The following is a 27,161-nucleotide window of genomic DNA, read 5'->3' as shown; positions in this document are numbered from 1 at the left end:
TGGGAGCCAAACGGGGATGTAGAACATGGGGTCTGATCTGCAGAAGTGCTGAGCACTCAAAGCTGCAACTGAAGTCAATGGGAACTGTGCTTTGAACATATGAAGTGCTATATAATGCTAAGAACTCTGAAAAAGCAGGTCGTAGGCATCTCCAAAATCAATGGACATTTTTTACCTTAATCTTCCTCTGCCTCAATTTTCCACCCATAAAATGGAGATAATACCACCCTTAGTTCACATGCGTGTTATGGAAATGGATATTAAAGTGATGAGTGCCATGAAAAAAGCACATGAGGAAATCGATAATTCTGTCTACAAAGCAGGGTTTGAGTAATGTGCAGTAAATCACACACATTGGACATTTTTGTAGATTAATTTTTGTTCTCTGAAGCAGCAGGTCCTGGCCACTATCTGTGACAGGATACTGGACTAGATGGATCACTGGCCTTATACATTATGGCAATGCCTCTGTTACTTTCGGTTAGCAAGCGCCTCATCCAGCAGTACAGGTTTGCAGTGTCAGGATCTAAATTAAGCCTTAACTGGTATTTTTCTTTGCTTAATGAATAAATATTAAGTCTTGCTGTATCTCAGATGGCAAAAAGAAAGAAGAGAATGGGCATTTTTTTCAGATAGTTTCCAGCTTATCTGGGGATAATAAGAGAAAGAGGTTTAAATATTATTTATTTATGCTTGCATTTGTAATGCTCAGAGCTGCTGTATCAATATTTTACCCTACAAAGCTCTGAATTTTTTTGGTTGGCAATAAGTACGGTTTCTTAATTTGTGAACAGGAGATTTTGGGATAGTAAAATCTACTATCCTAGGAACAAGAAGATGATCCTCTGGTTGCACCATTTGAAGGTAGTGGTGATGATGCACCTAGAGGACCCAATCAGTGATCAAAGCACCGTTGTGCAAGGCACTGTACATACATGTAATTCAGAATCTCTACTTTAAAGATGTTACAATCTTAGTGTACTATGAGAGACAACAGGTGGCTATTACAAACTAATGAGGGACTAGGGGTGGAGAGACTAAGGGTATATCTACACTGCTGGGGCTGCACGGATCAATGCAGCAGGATTGATTGAGTGGACAGTGGAGACCTGCACAATCGATCCGGAAAGTGCTCCCTGGTCAACGCAGTAAATCCTCCACCCCCTCTCCCCTCCCCCCCCTGAAAAGAGTAAGGCTGCATTGACCAGAGGGCATTTCCCATTGACACAGTGCAGTGGAGACGCCGCAGTAAGGGAACATTAATAAGTTGATGGGAGATACGAATGCTACAATATGTAGCTTGTGTATCTCCGGTTGACAGTTGTTGGCAGTGTAGACCAGACCTAAGACAAAGTAACAGCTAAATGACCATATCTGACACAGCAGTCACAGCACAGCAACTTTGACTTAACAAAAAGTTTATACCTCCCAGAATTCTATTAATATTTTCCCTCTCACATGGGTAACAATATGTATACCTGCTCTATCTCATTAGATTTATTAGATTATTCATCTATTTTCTCCAATTCACATGTGACCTGCAGACCCTGTGATTACACTACAGTTGCCATCCACAGGTACGAAGCCGGTCATGTTGGACCAAATCCTAGTTCCACTTAATTCAATGACAAAATTACTTGATTTAATTTGTAAATAAATAGTGAATTTTGGCTTCAATGAAGTCAAGGGCAAAACTCCCGTTGACTTCAGTGGACCTGGGAATTCACCCTTAGTGTTTCTAATGTCTCCTTTCCTTCTTTTACACCACAAACTGTGGACTGACTTGGTCTAGTGGGGGGGTAGGGGAGCTGTTTTCGTTTCAGTTACTCTGTTGTTTAAACTTTAATAGACCATTGTTGTTTCACTGTATGGACTGTATGCAATTTGTTAAAATGTATCATTAATAAAATTAGCACCAGGACCATGTAAGCCAACCCAAAGTCCAAGAAGGTTTTTAAATAAATGAGAAATAGTGACATTAACACACCTGTTAATATGGAATCTAACTGTTGTTGAACAAATTTTCTCTACCTTCGTCCTCCACAAACAGAATGACTCCAAGGGAGTCCCACATTCCTCCTTCCCTCAATTTGTCTGTAACTTTAAAAGCCAAAATATAATGCAGATAATGTAAATGAGATTGGCAGTGGTGTCACTTATAGCTTAGTGTCAGAAACAAAAAGCATCAATTGTCCTTGTGAATTTCAAAGCAACTGTAAGCCACCCTTGCCAATTTAAGTAATTTTTTTCACCTATCTGGTTCAATTTAAAAAAAATGTTTTGTGGGGTTTGTTGCTTATTTTTCACTATTATTTTGGACAAATATAATGGGTTTTATCTTTGTCACACGATTTTGCTCAAGGTTTGGGTTTTTCATGCCCCCACAAAAAAAGTCTGACTTAAAAATCACGTGAATCCTGAAGATGCTCAGAGCTTGTTTTGTTTTATTTTTAAGATGCATATTAACTGGATGTTAAGTTCTAGAATAAAAAAGCCTGTTGATAACATTTCTTTCTGCTTTGTAGCTAGGCAGTAGCTAGCCTCTAGCAGGCATGGGCAGCATACGCTGATTAAAGCTCTCTTTAGTGCTGCTGGCATTATTAGTTTTTAATGGCATTTTTTAAGTGCATTAATTTTTTTTAATAGTTGGCCACAGTATCTGTGGGTGATAGTTTTAGTTTGATCCTATGTTGAATCCTTCTTGAATAGATCTTCCATGGAGCCTGGCCAGAAAATGGATGAAGAAGGCAAAAACAAACATTTCTATTGTAATATAAGAAGGGAGCAGGGCATCTGCAGGATTGAATTTGGCAGTAGAACCAGGTAGGAAAAGGAGCTAGAAGCAGCTAGAAGAATGCATGAAGACAGAAAATGAATCCTCTTTAGTACTGTATTTGGTAGAGAGATGCAGGGCCCTGGACAAACTATATGAAGTGAATTTGTTAGCAGGCGATGATGTCATCAATACATTGTTGAAGCAGCAACAGCCAGGCAGATATGTGCTCAGGTAGGATCAATGGAGTCGTTTGTTCCCTCTAAGGTCATAAAAGGTGGGGCTAGATAAAGACCTTTTGATCAGTCTAGTTCATTCCTTGGAAATTGTGCAGGATTTGTATCTACATTAAGGGTCCCAAAAGTTTAATTTACTATTTAGTATGTTATTAAATCTCTCTAGGGATGGAGCCTCCAAAATACAAATAATGCCACTATCTAGTTGAATTTACTGTTAGAATTATTTAAGTTGGTTAAGGATATTATAAAAATAAGTCACAACCTAAAACCAAAAAAGGAAAATATAATTAGATACAATGACATTCTTTTCTATCTCTTCTTTAATGTTATTTCCTAAAGGCATGTAAAGAATTGGATAATATTTTCAATGAAAATAGCTCTCTTTTCTGTTTCTGAATCATCCAAAAGCAGTTTATGTATGCAGAAATCTACAGACATTCAGGTAATCTGCCACTGGATTTCTCTACAGTAGAATTTAGCCCTAGATTTCATGAGTATATAACTTAAGCTTTCTCTTCCATACAGTTTAAAGCCAGGAGGGACCATCAGATCATCTAGTCTAATGTCATGTATATCACAGGCCACCAACACCACCAGCACCCATACACTAAAGCCAACAATTGATTTCTACTCAGAATTCTCCTTGAATTTAGACATGTCATATACTGTAAATGGCAGCAATAAAAAACCCAACCATTTGTTATACTTTTCTTATTCAATTTAACCAAATTGACATCTGAAGACACATTTTACAACTTTACTAGTATCCGCTATATACATGCTTTGATTTTCTTGGGGAACCTACGGCAATTATTGCCATTGTTTTTGTAGTCTGCATTTTTGTACACCCAGATTACAACCCCTGCCCCTCCTGTGGCATGTGTCAAAACAATAACTCATCCATGAGCTATCCTGGCATTGTCACAATTCTCAGGTTACTGATGGGTGCCCCCTGCTGCCTGGGTGCTGCAAAGATTGTAGGCCACCCTCTCTATATAAACAGGAGTGTGATAAATAGTCTCAACAGACTGTTTGGAGGTGCGAAGGGGCTGCTGGCTTTGACTCCTCAGGTCCTTTCAGTATAGTTCCCTGATTTGCTAGCCTGAGGAGGGGTTGAGGATAGCAGTACTGACCATCTCACAGGTCGTCTTGGGGCTTGCCAAACCTATCCTGTCCAGCCAGTATGCCACAGTCTACTGTCTCCTTGCAGGATCAGTATGAGCTTCTTGGGGGGCAATTTCCCTGACACCTTCCAGGATCCTCTCTGGGGAGTTGTCTGGTGTCTGCTCTCAGCCCCAGAGCTGCCCAGTGGCAAGTAACTGGGACTTCCTGCTTTTAAGCCCTTATTCCACTGCTGACATGATTGAGCAGGGTGGAGGGGCAGGGCCAGCCTTGCCCACAGCTCTTTAACTCCTTTGCACCAGTGCAAAATTTCTACATATTGTCACAGGCCCAGGTATACATTTTAAAACTGCTCAAAGTGATGATTTCAGGGAGCCTTACTCTAAGTCCTCTCCCCTTTCAAAGTATATTTATTAATTTTCCTTGTACAGGTATTTAGAGAGAGACCTCTGATCCAAAATATTGTATATGAAGAAAATACTGCCGAGGGGCGATATCTAGACAAACAGTCATGTTAGAAGAACATTTGCCATTTAAATAACCAAGACCACGTTCTGTCCTCACCATTCTTTTCTAGCAATTGAGTATTTTACAGTTGCTATTCTGTAACCAATATCCTGCCTGTGATGGACAGTGTTCGCTGATGGCATCATCTAGTGCAGTGGTTCTCAAACTTATTTGATTGCGCCCCCCTCCCCTTCTTTGTGTCTGTAGTAGTTTATGCCCCTGTCACACAAGTACATATACCAGTTTAAAAAAAAATCAACACGCAACTCTCACTGAATATTGAAAACAGTAAGGCATTGATCAAACAGAGCTAATGATCCATTGTAATAAGAGCAAAAGCAATTAAATGTGCACACCATGTCGTAGCAAATGGATTAACCTACAGAACCTACAGAAGGCAACGACTTTATACAAGCTTAAAAGAAATCTGTCAAAACGCACAGCGCTGTCTAGAATCAAATACATAGCATCAGCTGAGGATCCAGTATGTTGGGAGGAATCAGTTTTGCTACTTATGCTGTGGAGAAAATGTGCACAGTGAGGTTTTTTCCCCCTAAAACTTAGCCCGTCCCCCCGAATACATTCCATGCCCCCCAGGGGGGCCCACCCCCCCAGTTTGAGAACCTCTGATCTAGTGATAAGGGGGCTATGCGTCTGTTTACTATGCCTCTCTTTCTAGCAGGCCACTGTTGCGCCATGTGGCATTCAGTCTTTTGGTGGGTGACTCCAGTCAAGTCACCAGTTGGTCTTCTCTCTCTCTGATGTGATGGGGTTCCAAGGAAGATATGGGGTCTGTCTGTCTGACCCCTGTGAGTGTCCATTTTCCTTCCTTCCCCCAGGGAGAATCTAGAGGGAAGGGTTTTCATGCTTTTCTCAACAAGGGGGGTTGGTATGAGAGCCTGGTTCCTCCCACTCCACCAGGCTATGGCCTAGAGCCCTATATGAGGTACCAATGTCCAGCACCCAAAAGTGCCTTAAGGCTACCTCCCTGGACCACTTCCTACCACCCACTCTCTTGCCAAAGTCTTACAGTTGGCCTCAAAGTAGTGAACTCCCTTGGCTCTAGCCAGCTACTGATCCTGCTCTATCCAGCAGCTCCTTTTATATGAGCCTGCTGGACTCTGATTGGCTGCTTCCCTGCAGCCTCCCTATTCTAACTGGCTGCTTCCCATGCAGCCTCTCCAAGCAGTTTGGAGGACTCCTTCTGCTCTTTCCTGGAGTGGGGTGTGGTAGGACTGTGAATCCTCCAGTATTGGGCCTTTGGGCCTCGTACATTCTGTCACAGTTGTAGACATTATAAAATGCAATTTATTTGCTTCTTTTCTTCAGTATAGTAATCTGGAGTAGGATTTATTCACTGTTAGAAGTCTGTTTCAAAGACAAAGTTTGAAGACGTAGGTGTGACTGTATGTACTAGGCCTTCTCTCTCCTCTGCTGGAGGCATCATCACCCTGACACACCCATTCAAAGGAAAAGTATCACCTGGTAAAGAAGGGCAGTAAGTTTAGATCTTCAAGCACTTCCTAGAGAGACCACTCAGGCTCTAGTACTGGAGCAACCACCAAAATTTGCTCCTCCAGTGCCTAGAAAGCCTGGGAGGAGGCAATAGTCAATCAGATCCACCAGGTGAGATAAGAAAGCTTGCCTGCTTCTTATGGCGGCAAAGCGAGAGTGTTGGTTGAAGCTGGGATAGAAGAGGAGCTCCCTGGTCTTAACCAAAAACATCTAGGTCAGGTCAAGGCCTAAAAACCCACCTGCACCTTCAGTTAAAGTGTGCAGCAAACTGTAATGCATTGTGCAGTTTAAAAGCCCAAGAGGCTATTCTGAGTTGAATTTCAATGAACTATTACAGACTAGCGAGAGGTGTGTGGCGTGGAGGCTCCTGGCAAGCAGTGACAGTAAGTAACAAAGTGTTCTTCTTCGAGTGATTGCTGATGTCCATTCCACTATAGGTGAGCGCACGCCTCCGTGCATGGCTACCGGAACTTTTTTCCCCTTAGCAGTTCCCGTAGGGCCGGCTCTGGTGCCCCCTGGAGTCCCGTGCACATGCTGCAGTATATGAGACACTGCCAGCCCTATGCCCCCTCAGTTCCTTCTTTCTGCCCATGGTGGTTACTGGAACTGCCTGCATTTCCATTGCAAGCGCTTTATTCCCTGTGTTTAAACCTTAAAACTAGTTTTTTTGGTGTTAATTAGTTAGTTAGATTAGTAACTGCTGTAGTGGTAGTTAGATACTTGAAGATAGTCTAGCTTAGTTCTTACCAGGAGCAGGTATGCTCTGGTGTCATGGCTTCAAGCCATGCACTCCGGTGGGAAGGCTTTCCTGCTAAGTGATTCCCACTGCCTAAAGCGTGGGGGGGAAGCTCTCTGTAAGTAAGAGAACGGTTCGTAAGGCTTTCAGACCTCCGGAAAATCCGCCTGAAAGCCCAGCTCCCGGAGCCCCGAGCTGGCTCTGAGCCAACCGCATCACTGCAATATCCAGCAGGCTGCCAATGCAGAGAGCACTGTCAGCACCGACCCGACTCGGCATCGCGGAGACGGAAGCACTCGGACTCTCCGTACTGTTGGAGCAGGCAGGGTGGAGCACCGATCCTCACTGAGGGCGGATCACGGAGACCCGCTGCCGAAGCCAGCGTCTCCAGCCAAGGCGCCTCCCCTGACTTGAGGCATGGGGGAGCCCCTTGGCACCTACCGGCTTCAGTGGCCAAAGGGCGGAAAGAGCCTTGTTGGCCTTGCATATGCTGTCACCGCCCATACCTCCGTGAGAGAGAAGGGGCTGGCATTAAGGGGAAGCCTGCGTTGGGACCCCCTGAATGGCTCAGGAGATCCCCGGTATGGGGAGGAAGATCTCCTGCAGACTGATTTCCTAGGGTAGAGCAGGAATGCTCCCCTAGAAGTCACCCCAGGTCGCGGTTGCCGGACCAACCTGCATCGAGGTGGAGAGCAAAGTCGCCCGCCCGACACTGGTCTTGACCCACCGGCATCGGGTGATGTCCATCACACCTCTCCGGCACCGAAGAGTTTGCCAGCAAGTACGCAGCGCTGATCCCGGTCACCGGAGACAGTCTCAGTACTGAGGAGCTGGGCGGTGCAGAACCCGGATGAAGGAGACGGACTTGGCACCGAGGTGTTTGCCCCCCCGCACTGAGGCAACGAGGAACCCCAGATGCTGGAGACAGCCTCAGCACTGAGGTTTCGTCCCTGTACCAAGGCTGCGCCAAACACGGTGGCTGGAGACAGACTCGGCACCGAGGAGTTCGCCCTGCACTGAGGCTGGGCAGAGTTGGTCGCTGGAGCTTGATTCAGTGCTGAGATGCATGCACAGTGCAAAACATCCTCGATGCAGGGATGATGCTCGGGTCACCCCAGCTCACCGGAGAGTTGTCTGTACGCCTGCTCCAGTTGCGGCACCCACAACGAACCTGGTGGTCAAGGTGGTCGTCGCTGAGGGGTTGCTCTCTGGAGCGATGGTACTGCACAGTAAGCGGCTTTGGGCAGCCCCAGCAGTGCTCTGTCAACAGTGCCTCAGTGTCCCTTTGGGGATGCAGTACCTGGAGGAGCATCCAGCAATGAAGGTACCAGAACCCCAGGCAAATGGCCTCAAAGGCAATGGTCACCCCAATGGCCGTATGGGGGCCTATGGGGTTTCCCAAGGGGGGACAGGACCATGGTCCGTCAACCTCTCAGGGATGCATTCAGTGCCTCAAGTACAAGAAAAAGGCCACCATGCGTCCTCGGACGATGACTCGGCCCCACGGGCAGCGACTTCTGTGGGGACCACCGGTCGGTAGGAAGAAGGGCTACGGCCTGCAGCACGCCTCCCCGCCCCCGGCTCCCCTCTCCCCCCTGTCAGATGAAGCATGCTCCCGAGCCCTGGTTGTTTCTAGGGCATACTGGGAACTGCTCAGGAGGTGGCCTCCACCTGGGGGCTGGAGGCGAAGGAGCAAATGCCTAAATGAGCCAAGAAAAGTATTACGCCCAGTCAAGGGATTTGAATCCTGTTCACCACCCTGCCCTGGGTCCCTGGTGGTGGTTGCCGCCAACCACAGGGATAGGCAGGGCAGACGGGCTCTACTCCAGACAACAAGGGTGACTGCAAGCCAGGCTTGTTTGGGAAAACTTTATTCAATAGCACTACCAGCAAGTGGAAGGTGAGCCCCTCAGGGGACTCAGGGAGCTGCTTTGCTGAGGCTCTGCCCGGCAGCAGACGCTGAGCCTGTAGGCCATTGCAGAGCAGGGTACCACGGGAGCTAGAGCAGCACTCCTGCCACCCTTAGTGGCTGCCTATTCGGTGGGCAGAGCCATACCCTCTGCCATCGGCATGCCTGGAGGTTAGTGACTGCAATCCCAGGCTATTCCGAAAAGGTCCAGCAGCCCATCAGGGGCTCTTCCGTGGATGGGTCAGCCTTCTTTTCATCCTCATAGAGGCGGAGCTGCATAGTTTCAGGGGACTCCTAGACCATGCTCTGTTCCCTGGGCCGCTAAGTGCCACAGACCTTCAGGTGTCAGGCAGGTCTCCAGAGACAGCAGCAGCAGAGGTGCCAGCCATGGCCGTCTTGCGACCTACGGGCAAGGGGACAGAGTCAGGGTGTCTACGAGATACCATCCACCCTGGCTGGCTCCTTCGACCCTCAGTAAAGGTCCTCTCAGCTATGGGGCAATCAGAAAGGCCCTTCTGCTGGTGAACGTAAGGGCAGCGGCCTAGCCTATGTAGCCTGATTTTAAGTGTATTAGTTATTTCATAGGGTTATAGGTTTGCCAAATTGCTTGGATTAGAAGGTTCTTGTCCTAAATCAGGCTCCAGAAGAATTTTATAAGGACCCCTGGGTGTACAACAGGAAGTTTCTTAGTGATAACCAAATTTGTATATTGTCAACAACTCAAGGGCTCCAGTGGCATTAGATGGCAGTTTGGTCCCTGAAAGGCATGGGAGGCTCTATCCATAGGTCCGCAACCCAGTGGCTCCCTGGGATCTAGACCTGGTCCTTCCTGGCCCACAGCCCACCTCCCCTCCCAGAACCCAGGGCGTCATGCCCTCTACTCTGACCTTCTGGAAAAGTGGCCTCCCTGGGGGTATTTACCTCAGCAAGAAAAGTCTCTAGGATCAGGGCTGTGACCTCAGAGCTCCTCCCTCATACTGTAGTCTATAAGATAAAGTTCAGTGAGACCGCACTGGTTACTTACCAGTAACTGATGTTCTTTGAGATGTATTGCTCATGTCCATTCCACAACCCAGCCCCCGTTTCCGCCGCCGGAGTTGGCAGAAAGAAGAGACTGAGGGAATGTAGGGCCAGCAGTGCCTCATATACCGTGGCATGTGCGTGGGGCTCCAGGGGGCACCGGAGCCAGCCCTACAGAATCTGCTAAGGGGAAAAATGTTCCGGTAGCCATGCACGGAGGTGTGCACACACCTATAGTGGAATGGACATGAGCAACACATCTTGAAGAACATCAGTTACTGGTAAGTAACCTTGTTACTTGTTCCACTCTCAGATGACACTAGCTTTCCCAGATTATGACAAAAAGTCCACCATCTTTAGGACAACTGGACTATTTTATTGTGGACTAGTCATGAAATACGGTCATAGAGTTCTAGGATGTATGAGTGATGTTGCTGGGTAACATTTATTTCAGAGTGATTCTCTAAGAAGTGTGGATTTTTATCATTTCTGAAGCAAACTCATCACTAGTATACTTATGGCTGTTCTGCCAACACCAGCAGCTTGTGCTTTCATTCACAAAGTCAGATCTCCAGCTGGTGTAAAGTGGCATAGCTCTGTTGCAATCAATGAAATAATGTCAATTTACACCAACTGAGGATCTGGTGCAGTATGTTTTTGAAGTTCAATTAGTGCTGGCAATGTGACTACCATTTCTCCCAGCTCTAATGTTGGGCATCTTCTAGTCATATGTAACACCCTTTGTAGTTAAAATCATCCGAATTTTGAATGGCTTTTAGTTTTGATGTGTTTGAATTGTCATCCCCATTTTCCATATTAGAAATGTTATTAAAAAAATTAAGATTTCACTTCAAATGCCCTCCTAGTTTTATAACAAGTCAGAATTTTTTTTCCTTTGGTTATGTATATTTATCATCTCAACATCAAATAAATTATATCAAGTAAAGCATTTAGGTGACATAAATCCAGCTGTACAGGGTCCCACAATTATTGTGTCTAAATAGATACCCCAGCTCCTTTTTCAAACCAAAAATATTTGGAAAAAAAATCCTAGGATTTTTCTGTTGTACACAATATATTTAAGTATGCAGTGCAACAACAGTGCTGGTATAAAACCTCTATTTTAATTCAGAGTCTAGATAGATGCAAATTTAACAGTCAAATATTTGACAAGAAGTCTTTTGTTGTTTCACTGGAGCTCCAACAACATCGGTCTTTCTAACCACCAGCTCCTGGTATGAATGGTGCTTCTCTCTTCGGTTGTCTCTCAGAGCTGCATGCTGTAGCCTGCGTACTCCATCATGTCCTTTATGCCCAAACCAAAAAAAAAAGATTCTCTCCAGTAAATCTGTCTAAAAGCTGTTACAATATGTAAAATTTTATTTTAAACCTAGTTAAATCCAATGAGATGCTCAAGTGGATCTTTGCAGTCTGTGAATGTAACTCACAGTCATGACTGAATCCTGTTACTGCTCACAAGGAAGCCACTACTGCACTCACATTATTCAGAAGTTATTGTTAGCCCTTTTGACCCAAGCCCTTAGCCACAAATTCAGTCTTGTGGGTTGTTTCCCTTAAGAGGAGAAATTCGTGATGGAGTCAGATATTTCTTTAGTGCAGTACTCTTTATTTACAAAGAATGTGCAAAGTCCTTTCCCCTGAACAGTGTAGGAATCAAACAAAAAGAGAGTGTGCCTTTGCTTGTAGCTCAAAGCCCCTTTTCCAGCCAGCACGCAACCCAAAAATTCTCTCTCTCTCTCCTTTTTGTGAGAGCCATGCTTCTGTGGCTGTGTCCTGGGCTTTCTGCTTCTTTGTTTCTGTGTCTGGGATATTTCTCTCTCACACACCCACACATCTACCAAAGCAATACCCAGAGAAACATCCCTGCCATATGCCTTTGTTTTGGGTGGAGTCTCCTGTTGTTTCAGTTACCTGATTCCATAAAGCAGATTAATGGCTTCTTACAACTACCTTCAATGCAGGGCTTTGGCTATGCCCAGCCTGTAACAACCCCCTCTCAAAGCCCTCCTTACAACCCCCTTCGAGGCAGGGACTGTATCTTCCTTTGAGTTTTACTGTGCCCAACACAATGGAACTCTGATCCTGATTGAGACCCATTTGGGCATTACTCTAATACAACTGGTAAATAATAATGAGTGAAAGAGTTTATAAATACTAGGTCTGGAGGAAAACAAAAGCATGTTTCGTTTGGTACTATTGCCTAGCAATCAGGTGGTAGGGCTGTGGCAAGTATTAGTGATGGTATAAACAAAAATCGTGAAAGAACTATATGGGTTTTTTTTTGTCCCCACTAGAGTCTGTGGGAGTTTTACAACTGACTTCAGTGGGGCTGGGATTTCACCTATTATTTCTGCTGAAGCATTTGCACTTACATTATATTTTTAATAAAGCATGAAAATATATTCTGTCAACATTAAATCATCTTGGTAAAATGATCGTTTCACATCATTCTCATTAACTTAAGCTGTTACTGAAGGCTTAACATCACAGTGTTTTCTTGTCAGTGCTACAATTCTCCACCTTTAGAGGTCCATAAATTAAGATGTTAATCCTGCCAACCCTTAAATCAGAGGGGCTGCTTATGAAAATAGAGACTATTTTCCCTACTGTTTGCCAGATTGTGCCTTAAAGATGCACAGTCATCTTGAGGCAATTTGTAAAAACTGCCAATTCGGTGATTCCTTATGCTAGATTATATATGTATTTTAAATAGAATTTGAAGTCATTTGAGTCTGACTAGAGTGGAAAGAGGCATTCTGATGAAGTTGTCTTGTTTTCTGTGGTGGCGACCTTATGAGGAAGAAATTGGTTCTTCACCTCAGCTGAATGTGTAGATAGGCAGTGAAATTGCTGCATATTACCCTCAGTGGGTTTATTAATGCAGAAGAAATATGTGAAATGTAGTCTGAATAGAGCCTTTCATTGTAATAAATGTTCTTAATATAGCAAAGATTTATATTCTAAGTATATTTTAAGATACCTTGTTAAGTTATTTTCCTAATTGATTTTAATCTATCTATACTAGCAATATTAAAATGTATGCAATTACAAATTACAGGTCCATCTGAAAGTGCCACCTATTATTAAACTTGCCTGACACTTCCTATTATAAACCCCAGTTTTCAGTTGCTATAACTTTGCCAAACTAACTGTGTAGGCTGAAATTTTCCATGCCAGGTGTCTGCCTCAGGCTGGATTTTTCTGTAAAAATTTCAGCCAAAATGGTAATGCTATTTCTGAGAAGAAGGCTAGGGAAAAATGTTTTGTTTTGCCCCTGTTAAAAAAATTCTGGAGACCTTTTCTGTGAAATGTTCTAATGCCCACATGCATTGGAGGAGGGACTTGAAATTTGGCGGGGTGAGTGGGGGTAGTTTTTATGTTGGGTCTTTGTCCCTGTGACAATCTGTGCAAATTTAGCCAAGTTATAAGGCTTTGAGGAACCCAAGTTTACACATGACCGGTTGGGTCTTCTTCAATTTTATCAGCTGAAATCTCTGAAGATTCTGAGCATGCTCCAGTCTCTCAGAGCTCTTAGGGCTGACCAGACTGTGCATGTGCCATCCTTACAAAGCACCTGGGCATTCTCCATCTCCTTACAGCTCCTAGTGCTGACCAGATGTGCCAGGTGCCATCCCCACAGAGAAAGAGCATGCTTCAGCCCAAGGCTACAGGGGTGAAACCAAACTTCCCCTTGTAATGCCTGCTCTGGTGGGGCTGGACATCAGAACTGAGCGCAAGGAGCCTGACTCTCCTGTGGTCTCACTGACCCCTGTGTCACCTGCTCAGCATTGAGGAAGAGGCCATCTGATTTGAATGCAGTGGGGACTGAAATTAGACGGGGGAGGTAAAGGAGTAGATTGGGACAAGGAGTCTGGGGATACTGAGATTGGAAGGTGGGAGAGAGAAATTGGGACTGTTTTGGCCAGGAGACTGGGAGATGGGAAGTGGGAGGCTTGGACTAGTAGCTGGGTGGGTGTTTGGGACTGGTTGGGTGAGATGACTGAAACTGGGAGCCAGCGATGGAAATAGTGGAGGACTGCTCCGGAGGCACTGAGATTGGATGAGGAAGCTGCGGAGGGAGAATAGGACTGGGAGCCAGTGGAAGGGACAGGAGAGAGACAGACTGAATGAGGACTCCAGAGATTGAGCTGGGACAGGGATTGGATGTGGGGAGGAGGAGAGACTGGGAGTGGGGGTGAGATTGAGACCGTGAACCTGGAGGGGAGACCAGGACTGAGCAGACAAGAAGACTGGGATGGGAATGGGAAACCTGAGGAATGGAGACTGGGACAGGGCAGACATGAACCTAAGAAACCCTCATGCCGACTGCTTAAGGGGGTTACAAGAATATCTTGGTCCTGGCATGTACATTCTAGTTCACCAAAGAGGGTCATGTGAGGTCTCTAATAAAAGTTTATATGATACTGATCCTCATTGTTGTTGTGCGATGTATGTACAGTTGATATTTAAGGAGTTGTTATATGTATTGACAATATGTTTTGAAGTCTGTCACCAACCACAGAGGAAATCCAGGTTTCTTCTAGACAGGAGGTAAGAGGTGTATCTCTGTCAAATATAAATTAAACATTGTAACATTCCAACACAATGGAAGCCCTGTTTACATATGGAGGCAACAGGAAAGAAAAATGCCATTGAGATACCCATGCTGTGTGCAAAGTCAATTAATGTTGGGGTGGGGTATATGTAGGAGATAAAGAAGATACCTCTTCATCCTGCACCTAGGAAGTAATCGTGCAGTGTGATTACATTCATGAAAATGGTATCTCAATCAGGTTTGGCTGAAAATGCTGCCAGATCAGAATGCTTCAGACAGGAGCGTAGTCTGTTAAAGTTAAATTTAATCTCTAGAAATAGTGTGTATGGATTTTGTTTTATATGTAACTCTTCTGTGTCCATTATTATCTTCCTCACTATCTCGTAAATCTTGATCTTTGATAATAACCTTATGATTGTTTTCAGTATAAATTATCTCACTGCAGTGGGGCTATATCAGGAGCTGATTCTGAGTTGAATCAAACAAGCAGTTCCCATAGGACAGCAGACTTGATAGTTCTGTGAGTGCTCAGTGGATAAGGAGCTGAACATGACAGAGAAACATTTCAAAGGGCCTTGGGAAATGGGGTGCACCCATTTATTGTTAATTTACAAGCCAAAATAAGGCCCAGCATAGCCCAAAGGAGATTGTTTGGGTAGTTAACTGGATGGAGATGTCAAGGAGCTGACATTCAGTTAAGCACAAACAAGTCTTCCTCTCGCTAGAGGCAGGCGGGTAACAAGGTGATTCACATACTGGGTACAGCGAGAACTATTACAGTAGGAAAAAAGAATGGTATTGGAACAAGGATCTGGGGAGAGAAGGAAGAGACTGGGTTGGGACAGGGACAAGTTGGAGAAGGTGGAACAGAAGGGGTCAAGATTCCAGGGAACAGGCAGTAAAGACTGGTCCACAGAGCACATTCCCCACGAGAGCCTGGAATGGAAACCAAGATTCGTGAGTCTTGCCAGTCCTCTGCTGGCAATATGTGTGACCCATCCTCTGCTGTCAGTAACTCTGTCAGCTCAAGTGGCAGAGGTCTGTGTGGTGAATCTCCATGTTCCAACCCTGCCGATGACCCATGTGGGTGACAATCTGATGCTATGTGATGGAATGCCTTGTTTTTTCAGTTTGCTTTGTTAAAAAACCTACAAAATCACACTCACAATTTAAAAAGAATATTATTTTGGTGGCAAAGTCAAACATTCAGAAGTTAGGAAATGCCAGAATTAAGGATGCCTGTGCAACTTCAATTTGGCCTCTTTCTGTGTATGCATTATGATACAGTCTTTAATTACATGATCACATACAATTTTTTCCACAGGGCTATGTATGCCATAAAAACAACACAGCAATTTTAATTAGGTTGCCTTCTTTTTATGGGTGTTTCATTTCATTTTTCTGAATGTCACTTTTGTTTAAAAACAAATAGGAGAAAAAAATCATTCCGAGCTTGGGCAAGGGTTGTAACTTTTGAGGATCCAGTGAAAAAAATGGGGAAAACATATTGAAAAACCATCCTATAACTGTTAAATTATATCAGCAAAAGTATGTGAACTTAAATAGTTAGAGACAGGAGTGTAGCATCCAGCCAAAGATTTTCAGCTAAAGTTCGTCCACTCTGGTGGAAGGGGAATATGGTGCGGCATGGCATTGTTTAAAAAAGTTAATCAGAATGATTGGCATTAACTAACTGTATAACAAATAATATGCATCAAGACCTAGATCCTGACACAGTTACATGGTTGTGATTCCAGATGTGGGTTCAAGATGCCAGAAGTCTGCATCCCCTGCATACCAGGAAGAAAACTTCCATGGGGACTCCCAGCATAGCTGCACATTGTAGATCTTTGGTGGAGGGACAAAAGCTGGGCCAGAAGTAGGATCAGAAGGCAGGTGCGGTACAAGGGTGCTGTTGCTCCTGTAGCCCTTAGGCTGGAGTAATAGCATCACATAACATGGGCAGGGAGAGGATGTCTTTCTCCTTGCACTTACACAGTTTTTCAGATCCCAGCCTGAGTACTTCATCACTCATCCAGATACTTGGGCTGGATGCTGGAGGCAGGACCTAAGGCTAAATTGATCAGTTATATAGCATCAAAGATATATGGTCAAGTTTTGCTCTTGGTTACACCAGGGTAAATTCCATTAAAGTGAATGAGCCAAATTAATCCTTTGTTTAATTTCAGTGAAGTCAATACACTTTACACCAAGGATGAATTTGATCTATTGGAGTTACTCAGCATTGACACACCAGTGTACTTGAGAGCAGAATTTGATCCATAACAATTAAACTTGAGTTACACTATGGTTTGCAGTTTTTACTAAAGCAATATTTAGTGTATCCCAGAATCTAATAGTGCTTCAGTAATCAAACGCTTTTCCCACAGACTGTAGATCAAAAGACGTGTACCATATTCTTGTGTCCCAGAAAAACAGAAATCCCAGAAAAATTGCTGCTCTTCCCCTGTTGCTATAGAGCAAAGCATCAACTGGTCTTTTAAATGGTATATTTGCTTTTTTAATTTGAAGGCACGGTACTTGTGAGACGCTTTTGTCATCTCCTCTGCGCTGACTCTGATCTTAAAACTGTATTGTGTCTTAACAGTATATAATATTCTTCTTAATAAAATGTTCTCTAAACTTAAAGGCTGTTTATATGATAGATGAATACATTGACCATTCTTTACATATATAAAATTGCCTCTATCCAGCACCAAATTGCTTTTGCTTTTCCTGTTATGAATCTAACTGCATTTCACTGTATAGAGAAGCTTGAGTGTGTATCAGATTTCATAATGAACATACAATTGCTAGGTAATGTTGAAGAAAACTCAAGGGATTATAGGTGTCACAGGTAGTTATCGATATGACTAATATCTATAGTTAAGGATCCCTGACACTTCCCATTATAAAACCCTATTTTCAGTTGGGGGCACATGGGCAGAGGCTTGGGGAAAGGGACAGGAATAGAGAGGAGGAGGAAAACGATAGGAATAGAGGAAGAGAACAGGAGCCGGGGGAGAGGGGATAAGGACTGAAGGGTCTGTAATCATTAGAGAACACTCCCCTAGAAAACCTGGAACTGAACTCACGTGTCCTGAGTCTCAACATTTCTTTGCTATCCAGGAAATAGCTATGAAACCTACTGGCAAAGTGTCTGTCTCAGACTCCTCCCTGCCCCCCGTGGCTGGTTTACATACTCTTTGACAGCCTATTGTTGCTATCAGTTACTCCATTAGCTGGAGGGGCAGAAGACTATGCTGTGGAAATAAACATCCTAACCCTGCTGATAACCCAAGTTGGTGGTAACTGTGGTTCCAGATGCTTAAATTTGTTTTTCCAATTTGCTTTTTAAAAAACTTATGAAATTACATCCCAAAAATTGATATCAAAAGAACATTAAGGTTGCAAAGTCAAGTCCTCAGAAGTTAGCAAATGCTAGAGTCAAGTTGTCTGTGTACCCTTAATTCAGCTCTCAAGTGTACATGCAATATGATAATCTTCATTACATGATGATATGGTTTCGTTACATGTAATATCAGTCTACAGTAATTCAGTACAGTCAGTCTGGTTTTCCAAGGTGACGAGACACATGACAGGGTTCTGTGCAGTCCCCAGGGTCTCTCTGTGCAGAGCCAATTGCAGAATTAGGGACTAAAAAATTGTAACGGTGCCACAAGAGTCAGAGAACCCTGATGGCGAGCTGTTTTGGCCAGGATGGCTGGAGCAGAAATTACCAGACCCTGTACAAGAATTTTGGATTCAAAGTTTCCCAAACTGAAAGCTAAAATGGACAATAAATTAGGAGAAATAAGTATTGCACTAGCAACATTCAGAATGCTGGCTCAGAGATGGAAACAGATCAATACCATGGAAGACTGTCAAAAGAGACAGAAAATCAACAGAGTAAATAAAAGTATTGCCTGACAAACTGCAAGACCTTGAGACCCATTGCAGGAGGAAAAATCTAATAGAGATTGGACTTTGAGAAAGTACGGAAGGAAAGCAATCTGTATCCTCCTCCAAACAATGAATTCCTGCTGTGCTTAAAATGGATGTGAAAAATGGCCAGACTAAAACTGAGTGGACACACAGAATTGGATCACCGTTTGCAGCAGAGACTGTGAGACTCAGAGCAGCTATTAATATTCCATAGTCATGGAGACCACTAAGGAGCCCAGAAGCAGCAAGAAATCTCAAGGTCCTACAGGAAGGAGATAAAAAGCTATTCATATTTACAGATTTCTCCATTGCTATCCACTGAAAGGCAGTAGAATTAACAGAGGTCAGGAGTATGCTTCACTCAAAAAATATTAGATTCACTTTCCTATATCTGGCAACTCTAAAAATAATCAGCATTGGTCAGACACCTGCCTTCAAACGTCCAGCACAAATTCTCAGTAGTATTTCATGTAGTTCATCAACATGGACTGTGCTGCTATTATGTCAGAAGTAGATTTGCGTATTCCCTTTTTATAGACTTTCTATAAAATATGCTTCTGACATATTGGATGTTAACCTACAAAATAGATTGGCTACAGTGCCATACAATTAATTTTTTAACCTCCTCCCTACTTGATTTGAAATTGTATGATTTAACAGAAGTAGGAGGTTTAGGGAACTGAAAAAGTAAAGAGAACTCAATCACTGTGCTTGTTCTACTCTTTGCTGGAAGGGAGATACAGTTTATCACACAATCTGTGTATTTACTTTTTGCCCTACTAAACATATACCATTCAGGATTGCCTCTCCTCCTTTTATGCCAAGCAGTTTACAGGTATGGAGAGTCATAAAAAAGTCAGACAAAATATTTTGTTTCAGGTTATCAACACTATTTAATAATTTCATTTCCCTGTAAAAAATATTTCATAAAAGAAAAACCCATAGGATCATACCCAACTGAGAAACTGATAGAATATAGGAGAAAATTGTTTGTTACAGCATATTTTAAAAAGAAATTACCTATCCAGTATATACACTTGACTAAAAATGGTAAAAACTCTCCAATGATGCTAGACAAAAGGAGAAAATACTTAAAGCAACACCTACTTTTACAATAAATGACAATATTTGATTGATTTTGATTGATTGTCATCCTTTCATCTGCAAGAGATAGTGGAAATTGCAGCCTGTGATGTAGATCGTTTGCAATGTCTCATGTGACTAAATAGTCCAATGTAAAATTTGCATAATCTTTGGCAGCTATTGCAAATATATGTGTCTGGCTTGGAAGCTGCTTACTTCCAACAAGCTCTTTTCTCTTCCAGCTGTAGAAGCTAGCTCCTGTCAGGGACTTTGATGCTGTGATGGAGACGATGGCACCACTTGTTATGATCACTTGCCAAGGTTTCCCATCAGTCAGGATCAATTCCAAATTCCTTCATACCTGGCATGCATGTGTCTTTATAGCGAAACTTGGGATGTCCTCTTTTTCTTTTTCTCTCTTATAGCTCCCCATATAGTATGTCCTTAGGCATACATCCCTCTTCCAACCTGCTCAGATGATCCAGCCAGCACAGTCATCTTTGCTTGAGCAGGGCTGTCACACTTGGTACATTTGCCCTTTGAAGAACCTCTGCGTTGGTAACTTTATCTTGCCATTTGACGTTGAGTATATGGCTCATCTCCTGATGCGCGTAAGTTGTCCATGTTTCCCCACCATACACGAGAGTGCTGAGGACACAAGCTTGGTGCAATAGCATTTTGGTCTTGACAGTAAGCTTTGGGTTGTTCCTTGCTCCTTTAGTCAGTTTACTAAAGGTGGGGGCAGCCTTTCCAATGAGAACACTTAGTTCTTCATTCAGTGAGAGGTTGGTAGTCACTGTAAAACCTAAATAGCTGAACTTTTGAACTACTTCTGGCTGGTTTGCATTTAAGTTGATTAAAGGATCTTGTGGAACTCTCTGTCCTAATATAACCATTTTCGTAATGCTGATGGTGAGAGCAAATGCCTGACAAGCACTTGAAAGGTGGTCCATGAGTTCTTGTAGTAGATCTTCATCATGGGCTATAAGGACAGCATCATCAGCAAATACAAATTCCCTGATTAGCACCTTTTTGATTTTAGTCTTTTTCTTAAGTTGTGAGAGATTGAAGAGCTTCCCATTCGATTTTGTGTGGAGATATACTCCATCTTTCATGTCCTTAAATGCACAGTTCAAAAGTACCAAGAAGAAGATTCCAAAGAAGTGTAGGGCCAAGAACACATCCTTGCTTCATTCTGCTTTTTATCCAAAGCCGTCCAAAATAGACCCATCGAACTGGACATTTACTCTCATGTTGTCATGAAATGAACAGATAAGACTTAACTAGGTTGATGGGCATCCTCTCTTTTCTAGTATAGACCTACTCTGCTGATTGTGTCAAATGCTTTGGTTAGGTCCACAAAGGCAATGTACAATGGTTGCTTTCTGCACTTTTCTTGAAGTTGACGCAGAGAAAATATGTCTATAGTTGATCTTCTGGCCCTGAATCTTCACTGTGACAATGTTTGATAAATGACAATATTTAATAAATAGTTATGAACAGTCTAGAATGTGTACATAGAATATACCTGTCTCCATATCTTTAACACTTTTCACTTAGTTATACTCCTCATATGCCAAAAACATAATGCAGAGATACCAAACTTGATGCATTCAATATGACAGAGTTGCATGATCCATTTATATTACACAAAAATATGCATCATAATGGAGGAGATTTTTCAGGTACCCTTCACGCAGGGTAAAGAAAAAGTTTGCTTAGTAGGAAAGAAAATAAAAGTTTGTGTATTAGTAAAGAAGGAGGATATTAAAAGGGTATAACAACACTGATAATAATTCCTATAAGCTATTGCGAAAGATATATTGAAGAACTGAGTGACTGACCCTTGCTCACATACAGTATCTGGCTCTTTTAAAAAGGCAATATTTACCAATGGAAAAAATTACATGTAGTTTTTTAGATTGCAGGGAGAAATACCACTGCAGCAGTACTGCTTCCAGCAACAGTAGGAAATCCAGAGGGTGGAAAAAGTATAGTGTAGACAATTACACAGGGACGATGAATGAAGAGGGGGATGTGCTCTCTCCAGCCCAATGTAGTATCATGCATGAGGGAGGATGTGGTCTCTGAACCACCTGTGGTGGGTGAAAACTAAGTGAGAGGGAGCGTCTGGCCTGTGGCAGGACCATAGACTGAAAGAAAATTAAGTCTCTGGCCTACAAGTTGGTGGATGTTTAACTTGCCAATGTGTAGTAAGTGGATGGGGGATAGTGGTTGTCTCTGGCTTTATTAAAAATGCAGTTGAGGTGAGATGGGAAAAGTAAACCCCAACCTGTAAGCGGAATCTGGGAAGGGATGTGGGGCAGATTTAAGGTAGTGGACATGCTTATTGGAAGCATAACTGTGAATTTCCTGGGTTTTCCAGCACATTGGTTATTTAAAAACTATAATTATTAATATCTGTTAACTGATACAGTTGTTTTTAAGGTTTAGAATACACAGCGCTTAAATCTGTCTAAAGAAAGTTTATTGACTGGGATTTTTCCTAACTTTTATTAAAGTGGAAAAAAATTACTTTTTTTGGTTGTTGTAAAAATATGTTCCCATCCCAGCTCAGAACATCCCAAGCCCCATCAGCTCCTTCCAGTCTAACCTCCAGATAACACTTTTCAGACTCAGAATACTTCTCCCTCCTACCCTTTTCAAAAAGTGACAAGCAAGCATTTTTTTAGTATTATAACTTGGAAAACTCTTGTCTGATTAACTTCCAACTTTTTTCCAAAGAATTTTTCTTTGGGGAGGAGCCACACAAAAGAAACTGTATGTGGAAAAAGCTTTTTAGAAGGGTGGGGCAAATTCACACTTATAATGGAAACTTAAAAACCCTTAGCTATGGAGTCACTATTGTAAATACATACGTATGTATGTATAGACATTAATATAGACACAGATTCTGAACTTATCGTAAGGGTGTAAATATTATAAACAGGAATATTATAAAAACAGGACATGCCATGGATAAGAATGTGATTGGAAATTTCTCTGTGATGACAGTACCACTTATAGCCCTGTTAACTTGGACATATATTGCAGTGGATGGGGGTTTTCCTGTTTTATTCATTACTTTAAAGCTTGCTTAAATTATAGTTTGGCTAATCTGTCTGGTTGGAGAAATGTTGAATACCATTGTGAGATGCATAGTTTGGACTATATTGGATGGAAGGATGTTGGAGGTAATATTTTATTGGGTAAGGGAGTGGAGGTGATGAATGGAGGAAGGGAAAGGGTGTGGGGGAAACTCTACCGGTATGTGTCAGTGTATGCAGTAGTTAGATGCAAGAGTGGATAATGATAGCAATGGAATGAGGTGCAGAAAAAGTGGGTCTCCGTTAATAAGGTAGGGAATAAGGTTAAAGTGTTTAAGGCAGTGGTCTGAAAAGGAAAATCTAGGAGTCAGATTTCAGCATTGGAGCATTCATTGCAATGAGTCACTGAGAGAGCCTGAGAGCTGCCTTTGTTTCACTCGTGTCTGAACGTTGGAGGAGACAACAGACTCCAACTTTTATTAACTTTTTCTTTTCAGAAGTACAAATTCATGTTCACTGAACATTCTTCCCACTTAAGGTCTCCCAACAAACTTTTAAAAAAATGCTCTCAAGGTAAGAATGCAAACTTTTAATTTTTTTCTTGCATTTCTGCATTTAACTTTTAGCCTTATCTTTTTTTCTCTTTTTTTTCTCCCTCTTCTTGGCAAATTTGCTCCAGGCATTGCTGGTGGCCCTGGAATTTGCTACTACTGCTCTGGGGTTCATTTCTCCCTGTTGTTTTAGCAGCACAGGTCATAGAAGGTAAGAAACTCCCCAGATCATTTTTAAATTGAGATTAAGGGTTTCTTTTGAAAGCCACATTCCTAATATGGATAGTAGTTGTGTGTTTCAAATTTTGAATGTATTTACTGATTGCTGTTCTCAACTTCACTTGGAGAGGTTGCTGCAAGTTAAAAGCTTACAGTTACAGTTACAATTGCTAAAATAAATAAATTGGTCCCCAAAAGCAAGAGAGCATATGATACGCTCTCTCAACATTATTTCAGAGTGCAATAACAGAAAAATCACTTCATGTGTTATATGGTATATATAAATTACACTTGGATTTACAGATGTGCAGAAAGATAGTCGGAAGCAGTTAGATGGGCAGAGATCTGTCATTTTGGTGTTAACAGGAGCAAGTGCTAAGTGTGTTGTGATCTCAAAGACATTATGTGATGCTGTTTCTGAGTGTGTATGAATTAGTGCTCCAGAATGCCTGAGCACATTGTGGCTTTCGGATCTCCTTGGTTATTTTTTGAGTAGCATGCTTAAATGAAAATCTAACCAGTTTACTTTTGTGAATGATAATCCCTTTCTATATGTATATGATATGTGCTTTTGTGGCCAAATCCAGCCTTGTTGTTTGTACAGATGATATAACCTTTCAACATATTTTAAAAGATACTGTATTGATTCAGAAGTTTACATACTACTGGAGAAAAAGCAATGGATATGAAAACGTTAGGTTTGCAGCATGGACAATGATATCTCTTAAAAAGAGCTTGCCTCCTTTAGACAGAATTAATTGTGGATCTCAATGATCTAAACAGCACCTAGATTTTATGGTTATGGGAGCATTAAAGATGTACTGCATAGAAAAATATACCGTATATAGAGATTTGAGTAATCCTCAACACTTTTTTTTCAACTGAGGCATGCTGCCCAATCTGTGGCCATATTGCAGCCAAAACTGCAGCTAGTTATGCCTTTCACTTCACTTTGAGTTATGCCACATGTCAGCGAATGCTAACTGCAAAATTTTTACATATTGATCTAGTATGTTATGTTACTGGACTACATGTAATTTATGAATGCAGCCATCAGGAACAAGCTATGAGAAAGAGGGGCAAACATTACATGTATATCATTTTCAGTTCATACACAGCATGTTGTATATACTATTTGGATTAAACTTGCAGTATCATATGAAGGTTTATTTTTCATGTATAGCTAAATACAATACTATATACATACATACATACATAATATATACAATAGCTAAAATGTTTATCCTGGACTGGGCGATCAGATGAAGACATATGGTAAGTAGAAACTCACATGTGGTCATAACTATAAGTCATACATTGATAAGACTTAAGCTATGTCTTCACTGACGGCGGCAAATCAGATCAACTTCTCTGGATCGACTGAGCGGTCAGTGAAGACCCGCTCAATCGATCCAGAAATCGACATATTAAGACCACCTCCTCAAGTAGCGTAGCGCTGCATCGACGGGAACACGGTTCCCATCGGTGCAGTGCAGCAAAGAAGGCGCGCAGAACAGAAGCAGAGAAGTTGACTGGAGTTACACAAGTTTTTTGCGTAGCTTGCGTAACTCCGGTCGACTGCTGCCGAATCTCGGAGGTTAGTGAAGACAAGCCCTTAGAATAAGCATGAAGCTCTTGCAACAGATAGATCTAGCACATAGATCTGCCACCAGAAATGGAGCAGTAAATGGTATAAATTGCATTTAGTCCCATACGAAGCTGAGGATCTTCACCTACAACTGTCTTGAATGAGAGTTTAGTGTCTTGGTAGATTGAGCCCATAGTCCTTTGACTGGTTATCTTAATTTTTGCACAGATAAGGATCAAGCCATAAATATGTTTGTACAAAGCGGTATGCTGATACATAACAGTAGTTCAGCAAACTGGAAACTAACTCTCTCATTAATGTGTAGAGGATTTTTGTAGGTAATTCAGTAATTATCCGGATAAATGCACAATTTTCCCGTGTGTGATTTTATTGCTTGTTTCTGAAAGGAGATTAGAGTTCTGTCAATTTTTAAGCTTTCTAACTGGCTGCTATACCTGACACCATACCCATGGTCAGCCAACCCAAGAAATATATTGGCCTGACTTTTTTGTTCCTTTTAATGTTTCCATTTCCGAAACTCTAAGAAGACTACATCTATGAATCTCTTTCAGGATTATTGATTTCCAGGTTTCTCCTAGCCATTGATTGTCTGTGTTTTGCCTCCTGCTGCTACTTGGCCTCTCCTGTCTCTCCCCACAAGGCAGCCATGGCTTACAGCCACAATTTGGCCCTGTGTCAAGTACTTTATTTTACAAGCTGCTGTGTTATAGCTTATTTCTTAGAGGCAATTTGTACACACCGTAGTTGTAAACCTGTATCTTTTATTTGCTACAAATTATTCTGTATAAGGTAATTCTACCCAAGGAGATGAAGGAGCACCTTAAACTTTGGAATCAATAATTTAGAGCCCAGGGCAATGGGACTACCTGTCAGTGTGGTGCTACTCAAGCTGAGTAAGAGTGACAGAATAAGTCCTATATAATTATTCTTGTTAATCGGGGAAGACTTAGTAGGGTTGTGAAAGTCTCCACATATCTTGTAAGCAAGATATGAAACATATTTTGGTGGCATCAATAATCAGGAGGATAAATATGTCATTCTTGCATGATACTAATAATTGGTACTGGTACTTGTCAAGCCAAATTGTGCCTGGACCTTATGCAGATGCACCAGGGGAAAGTGGGGAAGTGCAAGTGGGAGGGAGAAGTGCAAATTGTCTTCCCCATTTGCATGATCCCTGCAAAGGCCAAGTAAAGTTGCAGCCTCTGGGCCAGATCCACAAAAAGGCTTAAGATCCTAACTCCCACATTATAAGTTACAAACTTACTTAGATGTCACTGAACCTCAAAACCCCTGCTTGGCTGCTGCCTAACCCTGTAGGTGTCTAGAATCATTCAGTGCCTACATTTTTGCTGTAAAGATCTAAGATCTTATGTTTCTGCCTCTAGACATGCACAGTCCTGTCTTAGACAGGTGTCTTGCTGCCTATCTCACACCTAAGCCCCAGTGTGACCCTCAAACCAGGTATAGATAGGTGTTCTCCCAATCCAGTAGGCATGCTTTGAGCATAGTTAACTCCACACAAAATTGTTGGGGGACAGCAGCAGCCTGCCATATAGCCTCTAGCCCAGTGTACTTACACATGAGGTGAAACCCCCAATTCACACCCTCCCCCCCGGAACAGAAGGAATTTGAAGAGGGGTCTCCCACCTCTCAGGTGAGTGCCCTAATCACTGAGCTATGGATAGTCTGATGTGAGTTCTCTGTCTCTGCTGTTGAATCTGTTCTGCTGTGGATAGCTCATTAAATATGCATTGGACCAAAGAGAGAATGAGACTGACTCTAAAGTCCAGTAGTTTTAGGGCAACTGTCAGGCAACTGGGACAAAGGCAGTCTAGTCTAGTGGTCAGAGTAGGCATCAGGAACCAGGGACTAGTGTCAGAGCTGGATTCAGTAGTCGGAAGCTGGAGCTGAGGGTCAGATCAGAGGGCAGGAATAGGATACCAGAGCCAGGAGCCAGAGTAGAGTCAGTAGTCAGAAGAAGCCAGACCCAAGGGTCCAGCTGGAGGTCAGGAACCAGGCAAGGAGGGAGGGGTTCAAGGCAGGCGAAGGACAGAGGCAAGGCTGGGAGCAAAGCAGGAGCAGCAGGACCAAGATGACACAGGAGCTGGCACCGTGGTGGATATGAGCACTAAGCAGCCCATGAGCTGCTGCTGTTGGCCCCTGCAGCCACTCAGGTGGCCTGGCTAATCAGGCAGCTTGCTGCAGGTCCCCTGTGAGGTTGCCTGGAGATTAGCTCAGCTCCAGGACCTAATTCCAAGCACCACCTCACCTGAGAGGTGAGAAACCCAAGTTCAAATCCTTTCTCAT

General features: G+C 42.7%; 1 protein-coding gene across 1 annotated transcript in view; it reads left to right on the top strand.

Moving 5' to 3' along the window:
- Positions 1-22,906: 22,906 nt before the first annotated feature.
- The window catches only part of COL15A1 (collagen type XV alpha 1 chain), a 247,966-nt gene continuing 243,711 nt past the window's right edge, over positions 22,907-27,161 (top strand). Inside the window, exons 1-2 of the mRNA XM_067569856.1 lie at positions 22,907-23,045; positions 23,152-23,234. Coding sequence (XP_067425957.1) covers positions 23,035-23,045; positions 23,152-23,234 — 94 coding nt within the window. The 5' untranslated portion in view covers positions 22,907-23,034. The remainder of the gene's footprint in view (positions 23,046-23,151; positions 23,235-27,161) is intronic.

This window comes from Emydura macquarii, unplaced genomic scaffold, assembly GCF_026122565.2.
Source record: "Emydura macquarii macquarii isolate MOO-44397 ecotype Brisbane River unplaced genomic scaffold, CSIRO-AGI_Emac_v2 contig_2948, whole genome shotgun sequence".
NCBI classification, from domain to species: domain Eukaryota; kingdom Metazoa; phylum Chordata; order Testudines; family Chelidae; genus Emydura; species Emydura macquarii.
The sequence above is the reverse complement of the archived record's forward strand: the minus strand, read 5'-3'. Positions and strand labels throughout refer to the sequence as shown.